The sequence below is a fragment of the Petaurus breviceps genome, unplaced genomic scaffold (assembly GCF_028583685.1).
Source record: "Petaurus breviceps papuanus isolate PSGF00001 unplaced genomic scaffold, PetGlider_PUasm1.0 186, whole genome shotgun sequence".
NCBI lineage: Eukaryota > Metazoa > Chordata > Mammalia > Diprotodontia > Petauridae > Petaurus > Petaurus breviceps.
In genome coordinates this window covers 47,429,125-47,442,627 of record NW_027185798.1, presented here as the reverse complement: position 1 = coordinate 47,442,627, position 13,503 = coordinate 47,429,125, and the positions used below count along the sequence as shown (strand labels likewise).

General features: G+C 44.1%; 1 protein-coding gene and 1 long non-coding RNA gene across 4 annotated transcripts in view; one reads left to right on the top strand and one right to left on the bottom strand.

Moving 5' to 3' along the window:
• Nucleotides 1-3,309: 3,309 nt before the first annotated feature.
• LOC138162895 (uncharacterized) overlaps nt 3,310-13,503 on the top strand; it is a 146,886-nt gene continuing 136,692 nt past the window's right edge. For 2 of the 3 annotated variants that reach the window (XR_011168745.1, XR_011168744.1), the window contains exons 1-2: nt 3,310-3,536; nt 5,082-5,226. This is a non-coding gene — a long non-coding RNA (uncharacterized lncRNA). Of the gene's footprint in view, nt 3,537-5,081; nt 5,227-6,596; nt 6,721-13,503 lie in introns of those variants that run through there. The other variant, XR_011168746.1, reaches the window with a different exon arrangement.
• EPS8L3 (EPS8 signaling adaptor L3) overlaps nt 8,911-13,503 on the bottom strand; it is a 20,691-nt gene continuing 16,098 nt past the window's right edge. Inside the window, exons 16-20 of the mRNA XM_069090423.1 lie at nt 12,656-12,755; nt 11,929-12,063; nt 11,405-11,478; nt 10,525-10,657; nt 8,911-10,220 (exon numbers count right to left, since the gene is read on the bottom strand). Coding sequence (XP_068946524.1) covers nt 10,209-10,220; nt 10,525-10,657; nt 11,405-11,478; nt 11,929-12,063; nt 12,656-12,755 — 454 coding nt within the window. The 3' untranslated portion in view covers nt 8,911-10,208. The remainder of the gene's footprint in view (nt 10,221-10,524; nt 10,658-11,404; nt 11,479-11,928; nt 12,064-12,655; nt 12,756-13,503) is intronic.

Here is a 13,503-nt window from a genome sequence, read left to right as displayed (position 1 = left end):
AGTTGTGTCCAACTCTTCATGACACCATTTCAAGTTTTCTTGGCAAAGATATTGGAGTGGTTTCCCATTTCCTTCTCTAGCTCATTTTACAGATGAGGAAACTGAGGCAAACAGGGTTAATGACTTACCCAGGGTCATACAACTAGTAGGTGTCTGAGGCCAGATTTGAACTTAGGAAGACTTGAACTTAGAACATTGGCTCCAATTCTGGCACCCTGTCCACTGTGCTACCCAGGGGACTGGTTAGAGACAAAGTAATAAATACTTTGTGGGAAGTGTGGGAATGTGGGAAGTGAGAAGTAACGAGAATCTGCAGTTCTATCTGCTTGCTCAACAACACATTTTCAGAAGGACAACACCAGTGTTACATGAGGAAGAAATGTCTTAACATCTTGAGTGGCCAAAAGTGGAATTCATTGCTTTGGGAAAATATGGGTTCTCCCTCATTGGAGCACGTTAAGCCAGTGGTGTTATAGAAAATATAGAAAATAAGCAGCAAGAACCTTTTCCCTGGTGATACAGTCCAAGGTAGAGGTCAGGTATAGGATGATTAGGTGGCTTCTGAGGGCTATCCCAATTCTGAAATTCTATGACATGATTTGAGTTCAGAAAAAATAACAGATGTGAGATATTTTAGTACTTCAAAAGATAGGTGATTATATCCAGGTGGAGTATTTTCTCCCCTTATATAGATAAAACAATCTCTCCATACCTTAGTAGATGTTTTTGTGAGTCATTGTGACCAAGAAAAAAAATGACCTGGTGGTCAATGTTTCTTTTTTAGTTTCTCCATTCTCGGGTGGGAGGTCCTTTGGGTGACCAACAAGCTGGTGCCAGGCCTTTACTTCCGACCATCCCAGTTTTGGTAGGACCCATTAGACTTTTGTTGTGCTGGCACAGACCTTAATAATCCATGGTCATAGAGAACTGGCCTCCGATTTAGGAAGACACAGATTCAAATTTCACTTATTCCTTATACTATCCTGTGAGATCCAAGAGAAGTCACTAGACATGCCCCAGATTTACAGAACACAAGATTCTGAGACCACAAGTTGAAGATCTATGTTGGTGGAGGAAATTTTCTCACCTAGGAGATCCCTGTACCAATCAAATTACAGGTCCAGCCCCAAAACAAAACAAAACTGTGTGGTCTCATGGCCATCTGCACACCAGGATAAAGCATTAGAGGAGGATTTATATGGCGGCAAATCCACACAAAAAAATTGTCTTCTCACGTACCTGTATTAAACAGCTGTAAGCTATATTTACAAGGACATTTAGAGCACAACCCAAAATATTAAAGATTTGAATGTTAACCTACCAAGAGATACAGGGAGCCTTTATAAGGAGGACCACAGCATTTTAATGAGTCATAAAGGAAGAGCTAAATAAATGGAGAGAGTTCTCTTGCTATGGTTATGAAGATTAATTACAGTACACAGGATGATACTTCCCAAGCTAATTTATAGATTAAATGCACTGCCAGTTAAAATCACAATTGGGTATTTGATAGAATTAGATGAAATGATAATAAAATGTACATAGCAAAGACAAGTAGGAGAGAATAGCAGAGTGCATGGACACATACGCATATACCTATACGAATGCACATATATTTTAGGATCATAGGACCCACCAGGTGGTACAGTACATAGAGCACTGGTTCTGGGCTCAGGAAGACCTGAGTTCAAATTCAGCTTTAGATACTATCTGTGTGACCCTGAGGAAATCACTTTACGACTATCTGCTTTAGTTTCCTCAACTGTAAAATGGGGATTTGGGGGCAGTTAGGCGATGAGGTGGATAGAGTTAGGAATGGTCCCGGAATTAGGAAGACTCATCTTTGTGAGTTCAAATCTAGCCTCAGATGCTAACTAGGTGTGTGACCCTGGGCAAGTCACCTAACTGTGTTTGCCTTAGTTCCTCACCTATAAAATGAGCTGGAGAAGGAAATGGCAACCCACTCCAGTATCTTTGCTAAGAAAACTCCAAATGGGGCCATGAAGACTGAAAAATCACCGAATGACAACAACAACAGTGTGCCAGGCACTGTGCTGAGTTTTAGAAATATTATCTTATTTGATGATTTTTTCTTTTCCACTTAATAGTATTTTATTTTTTCCAATTGCATGTAAAGATAGTTTTCAACATTCACTTTTATAAGATTTTGAGTTCCAAGTTTTTTTCTCCCTCCCTTCCCCCCTGCCTTCCTCCCCTCCCCCTCCCTCCCTCCCTTTCCCTCTCCCTTCCTCTACTCCTCCCTCCTTCCCCTTCCCCCTCTCCAAGACAGCAAGCAATCTGATATAGGCTATACATATAAATCATATAAATGTATTTTCACATTAGTCATGCTATAAAAAAAGAATCAGAACAAAAGGGAAAAACCATGAGAAAGAAAAAAACAAACAAAAAAGAGGAAATGGTATATTTCAACCTGCATAGTTCTTTCTCTGGATGTGGACAACATTTTCCATTTTTTGATGATTTTTGCAACAACCCTGGAAGCTAGCTGCTAATATGAGTTCCATTTTAGAATTGAGGGAAACTGAGGCTTGGCATAGTGTCTGGTACATGCCCGGTCCCACCTTCCTTCCTAGCTCTAGAGCTGGAAGGGACCTCCCAGGCTCACTACAAACAGCTTCATTGTCTGAGTGACTTTGGTGGGCATAGTGTGGCAGATGAGAGGGCCTGAGCTGGTGCGTGCTTAGGCTTGGAGGTACTGAAGTACCACCCCCACCCTCCCCCCCCCCCCCCCCCCCCCCCCCCCCCCCCCCCCCCCCCCCCCCCCCCCCGCCTCTCTCCCTCCCCCTCCCGCCACCAGCTCTCTGGAACCAATAGGAGAGAGATGATGTTTGGGGCCTGGCCAGTATGCTGGCTCACAATGTCCTAATTCTCCCACTGCTGAGGTGTGTCAGGGTACCGAGGTGCCATGAGAGGCTTAGTCTCGTGGGGCAGATTTAAAAGACCCATGTTGGTCATAATTCTCCTGTTGGAAGAGTAGTCATGGAATATGTGAATGATTCATGATTGTGCCTTTGGTTAGAGAGAGAAAACTTCCTAACAATGGTCTGGGGGAAGGGGGTGGGATTCCAGGCCTGTACTAGGAAAGGGCACTCTCTCCTGTGTGTTTACAGAGCCCTATTTTACCAGCTTGCTGCAAACAAAGGGACACAAGGAAATTCCTGGGACTGGGGCAGGAGAAATCAGATTAGATCACTCAAATGTGGTCTTTCACAAGAGGATATCAATTGCACTCATCTGAAGCAAGGCAGTTCCTCCACATTTCCCACAATGCATTTATTTATTTATTTATTTTTAAAATCTCAGCACTGTAGTCACTGAGCAAGCACCTACCATTGCAAAATAAAAACAAAAAACCTACAAGCAAATCAGAAAACAATCTTGTTCCCTGCTGCTTGTTCCTTTAGCTTGCATTTCTCTACTTTCCCTGGAAATGTGGGGTTTCTGAAGGGGAGCTACCAATGTTTGGACCATTACTGTGGCCCCACTAGTTCTCCACATGTCTGAAGGGTAGGGTAAGTACAACCACCTCCCTCCTCTTGGTGGTATCTCTGTTGCTCTCTCCCTTCTCTCTCTCTGCCTTTCTCTGGGTATCTTTGTCGCTCTCTCCCTTCTCTCTCTCTCTGTCTTTCTCTGTCTCTCTGTCTCTGTTTCTCTCTGTCTCTCTGTCTCTGTCTCTCTCTGTCTCTCTGTCTCTGTCTCTCTCTGTCTCTCTGTCTCTCTCTCTCCCCCTTCTCTCTCTGTCTCTCTCTTCTCTCTGTCTCTGTCTCTCTCTTCTCTCTGTCTCTGTGTCTGTCTTGTCTGTTTCTCTGTCTGTCTGTCTTTCTCCAGATCACCTTCTAGTCCCACCCACAGTCTCAAACTTGGAAATATTTCCTTGTCCCAGGAGATGAGGTTTTGTTGAGTTTTTACTCCAAATCCCAGAAGTCTATGCAGTTCCAGGACATTCTTCCCCACCTAGAGGATATTGTTAACACCAATAAGGCATGAACTGTCATAAAAAGACCAAAAACATATTAGTGCTTCTCTAAATGTTAGTATTCTGAGGCAAAACTCCAGTGATACCCCCTAGTTACAGCTTTGGTAAGATCTGATTCTTCCTTATTTGCCCATATCTGAATTGTGGCTTTCTTTCGCTCCCCCTTTTTCTGTATTAGAAGAGATCACTCAGAAGGAACAAGGCAACCTGGGGCATGGAGTGTACCTGGTGTGACAGGTGCCACTTCCTACCCATTAAATGAGTAAAAATAAACAGTGCTGGGGGGAAGCAGGTACACTTGTACAATGTGGGTGGTTATGCAAATTAATTAAATTATTGTAGAAGACAATCTGTCAGTAAGCAACAAGAACATTTTCCCTGGTGATGCAGTCCAAGGAAATAAAGAAAAGAGAACGTTGTATTTGCACAAAGATGCTTATAGCTATGTTACTTATGAAAATGAACAAAAGTGCAAACAAAACGGCCCAAATGCCCAATGGATGGGTCACGCCTCACCAGGCTCTGGTCTCTTTCTGTGTGGGTTGGGATGCTAAAGGCAGAAGAGTTTTTAAGGGTTTTCATGTCCAACCCTCTTATTTTGCCTGTGAGGAAAATAAGGACCACAGAGATGAAATGGCTTGTCTGAAGTCACTCCTTGTCCTTTGTTTTTCTACTCTACCACCCCTTCCTCATCTGTTAGCTTCGTAATTTCTTTATATATGTAACATTCCATAGATGAGAGTATGGCTAGAAAACTCAATTGGGCAAATATTTTGAATGATTGCTAAGCATCTTGGGAACTGTAGTTTTCTTCTCTCCTCCCAGTCCCCCACAATGTCCCCCTTAGTCTAGGAGAAGATGGAGGAATTATCTGGACTTGGATTGAGTCCGTGAAGAAGGAAAAGGACAGAGGTAGGCAGAGAGAGGGGGCATGGAGGTGTGGGCAGGATACTGTAAGCAATGGTAGCCAGATCTCCATCCTCTGGTGGTAACAGCAGAGAGGGTGTGAAGGCAGATGATGGCTGTTTAACAGCAGCCGGTCTAGTCAGGGCAGTGGCTGACATATGGTTTCTTTTCCCAGGCTCACGAAAGAAGGGAAGACAATGGGAGCCACAAGAGAGATGTAGACTGCTCTGATTGATGGTGACTGAATTCAGATGCCCGTGGGGCTCTCCTTTCCAGCCCTTTCCCCACTTCAGCTGGATGGGGCTGCTGTCTCTTTCTAAGTGGGTTCCTTTACTCTGCTATTAATTTTTTTTTAGTGATCTGGTTTTATTTCTCATTAGCATCTATGATCAACCCAAACATGGGTATTTCCTTGGGAGCATTTGTTAGTGGTGTGGTGGGATAATTCTGGTAATCTGGGAAACCAACTAGAAAGTTTTCTAGTTTTGGGCTGGGGTCCCGGTCCCTGGCTATTGTTTGAGAATCTTCCTATAATCGGGAGCATATTTAACAAGCCATTTTTAAAAAGCAGAATTTATTATTTAATAGTAAAACCAAACAAAACACACGCCCCCTCCCCCACCCCAAACCTCTCAAGAGAGGAACTGAAACAAAATCTAGGGCTTTTTTGACCACTTGTAGGTCTTTCTCTTTTCTTTTGATTGTAATTGAGGGACAATATATTCTTTGGGAGCATTCCAAAAAGGGAGAGGGGAGATGAAGAAGAGTCAGTTTTGACTTTGAGTAAAAAGCTTTTGACCCTGACCTCCTTCCTAAACCTTGCCGTACAGCGCCACCTTGTGATAATGCACGCACACAGATATATGCACGTGCATGTTTGTATATATGTATATATCGCAGATATATATATATATATATATATGTATATATATAAACACAGATTCTAACCAGGCTTTATTTCCATATGCATATATACACATACAGGTTATACTCAGGTTTTATATGTATGTGTGTATATATATATTATATATATATATATATATATATATATATGTTGCACTCAGGAAATACACATACCTAATTTTGAGAGTCAGTGTGTTTTAAACAATTAAAACTATTAAACCTATTTACACTATCAAAACTCAAAGCTTCGCTAAGACTTTTGGGACCCCCTGTATGCACACCTTGCCTTCCCTGGTAGACTATAAGCTTCTTGAAGCCAGGGGCTTTTTCACTTTTGTCTGTGTTTCCAACCCTGGGAGGTAAGTGCTATTATTTTGCTCATAGATGAGGAAACTGAAACTGACGAAGGTTAAGTGACTCGCCCAGGGTCACACAACTAGTAAATGTCTGAGGCTGAATTTGGACTCAGGTCTTCCTGACTCCAAGTTTGGCCCTCTTGCCTGCTATGCCACCTAGCTAGATGCTTAAGAAATGCTTGTGGATTGGTGGAATGATAACCTACTAGACTGGTAGGAAGACTGTGCAGATATATGGAAAAAGTCTATGCAAAAATGAAAAAAAAAAGTAGAATTAGGAGCCCTCCATATGCCTTGGAAACAAATCTCTGAAATGACATATGTGCCTGATTGTGCAATCACAGGGACTCTGAGAAATTATAGTATTAAGTTCCTGTTTATGTATTTTGACACTTAGATCTGTGATCCCATTGATTTGCTCTCTCCAGCAGGGCACACCTCACAGGCTCCTTTTCATGCTTCCTGATGCTTGTTTACATCCTTCTGTAAACTCTCCACTGGGCATCTATTCATCGGGACAGCAAGATAAGTCAATAAACATATATTCAGTGCCTACTTTGTATCAGGCAGTCTGATAAACACGGGACATACAAAAAAAGACAAGGAACAGTCTAAGGGGAGAGTCACCATGCAAATACATACATACATATATATGTATATATATAAACAAGATCTATACAAGATACATTAGGGATAATAAGCTTGGCTGGAACACACCAGCATTAAGGGGAATTAGGAAAAACTTCTTGCAGAAGGTGGGGTTTTAGCTGAGACCCAAGGAAGCCAGGAAGGCCAGGAGGTGAGATGAGGAGAGAGAGTGCTCCAAGAGTGGGGGGACGACCAGTGAAAGTGCCCAGAGTGAAGGGATAGGGCATCTTGTTTAAGGAACAGCCCAGAGGCCAGGGTTGTTGGATCAGAGAGTAGGTGGAAGGGAATAATCTCCAAGAAAACCAGAAAGCAGAAAGGGGACAGTTTATAAAGGGCTTTAAAAGCCAAACAGAGGATTTTATATTTAATCCTGGGGTTAATAGGGAGCTCCTGGAATTCACTGAATACAGTGGTAATAAGGTCAGGCTTGAGCTTTGGTGAAGATGACCTTGGCAGCTGAATGAAGGACAGCCTGGAGTGGGGAGAAGCTTGAGGCAGAGAGGCCTACCCACAGCTATTGCAATTGTCTGGAGTAAGGAGATGAGGGTCTGCACCAGGCTGGTGGCAGTGCCAGAGGACAGGAAAGGGGATGTTTCTGAGGGGGATAAAGAGTCAAGGATGACATATAGGTTGTGAGCCTGGGTAACTGAGAGGATGGTGGTACCCCCAATAGTAATTGGAAAGTCTGGAAGAAGAAGAGGTTTTGGGGAAAAGATAACAAATTACATTTTTGACATGTTGACTTTAGCTATGAGACATCTATGTCCCATAGGCAGTTGTGAGTGTGACAACTGGAGGTCAGGGCTGAATAAATAGATCTAAGAATTATTAACATAGACATGGGAATTTATTGAGGAGCTTATGAGATGACCAAGAACAGTAAAGTAAACAGAACAAGTAAAGAGGGAAAAGAGAGAGCCCCAGGGAACTCCCACATGCTGGGGACCTTTCTCTAAATCTTTTGACATCATGTGGATACCACTGTAACTCACCCTCCAACCTGTCAATGGCCATGATAAAATGGGATGCCTAGTACTGAACATCATGCTGTAATGTGCTCTGACCGGGGCAGAGGTCTGAGGAACCATCTGACCTCCTGATTCCTGGAAGCTACAATTCTCTTAAGGCTTGCCCAGGATGACCTTAGCTTTTTTGGGCTGCCATATCCTCTTACTGATTCATAATGAATTTGTAGTATAAGAAACTCATAGTTCTTTGAAGCTTCAATCAGTTTATTTTTGATAGCACTCTCTCCTCTCAAATTCCCTTATATAATGAGTCTTACAATGTTGTGCTTATTTTTTTAATCCTTCTACTAGATTGTAAACTCCTTGAGGGCAGGGATTATGTCCTCTGCACTCTAAAATTACTATCTCCCAAATGTAGCTTATGAGTTCACATCTCCACCAACGCTGTATGAAGGTTTAATATACATGTTTATATTTTGAACAAACAGAATTGAAAAATACACAAGAGCTCTCCACAGGATCTTGGCAAATCTCCCGTAATGTGTTACTCATATTTCCATATCCTTTTTATGCCTTGATATGTGCTGAGCTCTTTTGCTTAGTGATTTTTATTTATTTATTTATTTTTTGCTTTTTGGAGGGCAATTGGGGTTAAGTAACTTGCCCAAGGTCACATGGCTAGGTGTGTGTGTGTGTGTTAAGTGTCTGAGGCTGGATCCGAACTCAGGTCCTCCTGACTCTGGGGCCGGCACTCTACTCACTGCGCCACCTAGCCGCCCCAATGCTTTTTATTTATTGACCATAGATTCCTGGCTTTTAATATTCTGTACTAAGGCCACCTTTGTTCTTGTCGACCCATTTGTAAGAAAGAAAGAGGAAAAGACATGTATGTGGTTTTCCAGATTGGCTAGACTTCTTCACTCCAGCTGGGAAAATGCAATTTAGGGGAAAGAGTAAGGGCCTGAGAAGTAGGAGGCTAAGTGGGGTTAGGAACTGGACCTGCCATGGTTTGGGCCTGAGGGTCTCCCTTTTTTGGAGGTAGCTGTGAAAAGTACAATTATGAACAATAGGTGGGAGCTGTGAAATACTGAATTGAACCAGGAAAAAACTTCCTAACCACTAGAACCATTCATAAAGTACAACCTGCTGCCTTGAGAGATGATACATTCCTCTTTATTTAAGTAAGATCTCTTAAATATAATTAAATTGTGTTTTATTTTCAAATGAAGTTCTGCTTTCTCTCCCTTCTCTCTCTCCCTCACCCCAAATAGAGAAAGCAAGAAAAGCCAAACCCCTGTTACAAATGTGTTTTAGTTAAGCAAACAAATCTGTCATGTCCAGAAAAACGTCTCAGTCTGCCATCTAAGTCCATCACCTCTCTGACAGGAGATGGGTAGCGTGTTTTATCATGAGTTGTCTGGAATTGTGGTTGGTCATTGTGATGATCAGAGTTCTTAAGTCTTTCGAAGTTGTTTGTCTTTACAATATTGTTGATATTATAGATATCGTTCTCTTGGTTCCTCTCACTTCACTCTGTATCAGTTCATACCATCTTCCCAAGTTTTTCTGAAACCATCACCTTGGTAATTTCTTACAGCACTATGGTATTTCATGGCGCTCATATACCATAACTTGTTCAGTCACTTCCCAATTTGTGAGCATCCCTCAGTTTCTAACTCTTTGCCACCACAAAAAGAGTTGCTATAAATATCTTTGTAGATATGGGTCCTTTTCCGCTTTCTTAGATCTCTTTGGGGTAGAGACCTAGTAGTCATATTGATGGATCAAAGCGGATATACATATACATGATTTTATAGCTTTGGGGGCATAGTTCCAAATTGCTTTCCACAATGATTTGACCAGTTCACATCTCCACCAAGGTGCATTAAGGTACCTGTTTTCCCACAATCCACAGCGTTTATCATCTTTTTTCTTTTTTTGGCCAACTTGAAAAATCTGCTAGATGTGAGGTAGAACCTCAGAATTGTTTTAATTTACATTTCCTGAATTATCATTATTCATTTAAGATCTTCACGCCAAGGCTGGGTGAAGGTGTATAGAGACAGGCTCCTTGGTCATAGGCACTGGCTTATATGGGGGGGGAGAATAATAAATATTTATGATTTGGGGATGGCCCCAGACAGGCATGAATGGGTTGCACAGGCATCATCCTGGTAACCTTCTGTTTCAGTCCCCCTTCCTCCCCTCATTTACTGCCCATGTTCTCATTTCATCCATGGAGATTGGCAGATAGCGGGGTCCTGGAACAGGAACTGAGGTTTAGAAAGGAGTTTAGAACAAGGTACTAAATGTGGGTGAATGGATGGGGTGTCCAAAGACATAGGACCACTGGGAACATCCAATGTTTTGCCTTGTTTGAGGAAACCAGGGATTTCATCCTTTATCCTTGGCTGTTCTAGGTGGAGCCTAAGGGCCCATCTGGGAAAGGAAAAGAATTGGATTCAGGATGGACAGGGACAAGGAACTGTATGTTTAGTAACCATAGATTTGGGAGTAACTACTCACATGCCTAGAGCAACTGTCAGAGTCAGTGACTGTACCCCCAAACTCTTGTAGGCACTATTAGTTCCTTTACCCCTTGCCCCCATACTCCCAGTGTCCAATAGGGACACACATTCCAAGAGCAATGGTCTGGGCTAGCCTCACCCCTGGCATCATCCTCACTGCTACTCCCAATGTTCATTGGGGACACACAGAGAGCAGGGGCCTAAGTTAGCTTTACCCCGAGCATCATCTTCACTGCCTCTAGCCGGTCCAGGATTCGGGGGGCATCCTTTGGACACACCAACTGCAGTTCCCGGGGTTGCATGTGCAGGAGTTGGCTTCCTGTTAGCATTCCCAAGCTCTTAATGGTGCTATGAGAGACAGAAGGTCATAAGTAGTAATTAGGAATATTGTAATGATTCTAGGACAGGCTCTGGGGAAGCAAATATTGGTGTGGGGGAGTGGGAGACTTCATAGTGGAAAGTAGGGAGGAGATCTTCTCCATTTTGTAGCTTCCTATTTTGACTAATTACTTTTGCTAACTAGGTGCTAAACTTTGGTGTCCGAGTTGCTTTAAGACTACAGAAGTGCTGGTAGTACCCTCTAAATTCAGCGCCCTGAGACAAAATTCTTGTTGTTCCACCTTAGTTTTGGTTTCATAGATATGGTTAGGGGAACAGGCAGTTATGGTGATTGGGATCTTGGAGATGATATAATTCTGGACTAAGGGGGAACATCGTCCTTCCCTTTACTTCAGTTAAATTCCTATTCATTCTTTAAATCCTAAACCAAATGCCACCTATTTCATGAAGCCTTCCCCTGATTCACCTCCCCCCTTGGATATCACATAGCACATCTTGCTTTTCTAATGTGCTTTTATTAGAGATGTCTTATCACATGAAGGCAGGGATATACCTTATCTAATATTTGTAGCTCCCTAGCCTAGCAAAGTGCTCTGAACATGGCAGCCTTTTAATAAATGTTTGTTGAATGAATGGGGATGGGGGTGTGTGGTATTTTGTGGATCAAAGTATCTGAGAGGAGTGGGAGTCCCCTGGTCTCCCTTTTTAGGGCCCCTCCCTCTCTCCCTTCCCCCGCACCCAGGGGCTGGTACCTACATGGTGGAGAACTTCTCTGACTCCAGCCATTCCCTCACCTCCTGTGGCTTGGAGGTGGGCCGCAGCGTGGGGCCCTAGGAGGACACAGAGAAACCCGGGGGTTCCAAGACTGACTCTAGCTTTCCCTTTTCTTCCAAGCGTCATCATGTGTTCAGGACAGTCTCTCTTCCCTGCCTCAGACCCACATCTAACTATGCAGCCCAGCATTCCCTATTTCCCTGAGGAGCTAGAGGTCTGGGAGCAGGACCAGGCAGATAGTCCCACACAGTTACAACTAACAACTTCTGCATCAGTGGCTAGCGGCAGGTGAGAGGATCTGGGGATGGGAAGGGGTCAAGGAGGGCCGCTCCTTGTGTGTGTTGGAGGAAGAAGCCTGGGCCTTCTAGTAGCTTCTAACTACGCTTTCTAAGAGCTAAGCTTAGTGCTCCTTTTCTAAGGGGTTTGAAGGACTGTAGGCACCCTCTGAAGTCTGGAGCCCTGGGATGCTGCCTGGTCTGTCCACCTGAGTTACAGTTTGCGGTTACCCGAGCTGGGGAGCCAGACAAGCCCCTGTTCCTTTGTAGGCCCGACTGCAGAGGCTCCAGGATGACGTGAGGGATGTAGCCTTTTTGCCCGGCTTCATTTTTCACTTGCCACCACTGTTTGCTCTGGTCCAGAATCTGTGGAAAGTCAAGGCAATTCTCGTCTCAGAGACTCTGCCTTACCTGGTTTGGGGATGGGGAGGAGGGCTACCAAATAGTCTCCATGTCAGTAGTGGAAGTAATTTTGCCCTTTCTCTCTTTCTTCCTTTATCTCTACCTTCTTCCTTTCTCTTCCCTATAATCCTCTCTCCCCACATTTATCATGAAAAGTCCTTTTAGATTCAAACCCCTTCCCCCCCTTCCAGGCTGCCAGTCCCTTCTGGCTCCTCTCCATTCTACTCTCCCCACCCAAGAAAGTAGGTCCATCATCAGAGACATCTGGTGTCTCAGTAGATACAGCTCTGGGCCTGGAATCAGGAAGACCTGAGTTCACATATGCCCTCAGACACTCACTGGCTTTGTATGATGCCAGACGAAGCACAATTTCTCTTTGCCTCAGTTTCTGCAACTAGAAAATGGGTATGATAACAGCACTTATCTCACAGAGTTGTTATGAGGTTCAAATGAGATAATATTTGTAATACACTTAGCACAGTGTTTGGTACACAAAAGGCACTTAATTAATGCTTATTCCTCCCCCCTTCATCTCTTGATACTTTTCATGGCTCACCTCCAGCACTTCACCCTGGGCCACTGTCAGCTCCCGTTCATTCTTGCCTTTGAACTCATATTGGACTTGCATTTTTAGAGGCTGCTGGGATAGGCTGGGGCTGTCAGGGACAGAGAGTCAGGGAGAGTTCTTAGGCCTCCAGAGTGAGGACCATGGCAAAGGGGAAGAGAATTCTGGAGGGTGGGACCTCTGACATCTGGTCCCACGTTGAATCTTCTCAGTAGCTGGGAGTCTCATGGGGTCTTTTAGGTTACCCTTCCTCCTGCCTCATTCCTTTCCCCCACCCCCTTACACATAATTATGGGGCTCAAGAACAGGACAGGGAGCAATCTGAGGGGCGAGGGCCCTTAATGGGAGGACCTGATTCTAGGTTTGAAATCCAGAAAACTCTATGCCTTCCCTCCTGCTGAGAACCTGGCCTCTTCCCCCTCTGCCCACAGCTCAGCAGGACGGGCAGGCAGATGAGGCTCTGAATGTTTCAGTTATTAGACTGTGGGGGCAGGGGGCACCAGCTGGGAAAGAGTCAGGATGTATGGGGGCAAGAGACAACTTGTTCCAGATCTAAAAACATGGTCTGCTCTTCTCCCGTGAGGATGGCACTTAGTGTCCTTGGAGCACAGTGATGCCTCAGACAAGAAGAGAGGAGGTGGAGTGGGAGGAAGGGGGGTGGAGTAGGAGGAAGAGAGGTGGGGGGTGGGGGAGGAGAGAGAGAGAGAAACAGAGAGAGACAGAGAGACAAAGAGAGACAGAGAGACAGAGAGAGACACACAGAGACAGAGAGACAGAGACACAGACAGACACAGAGAGAGAGAGAGAGAGAGAGAGAGAGAGAGAGAGAGAGAGAGAGA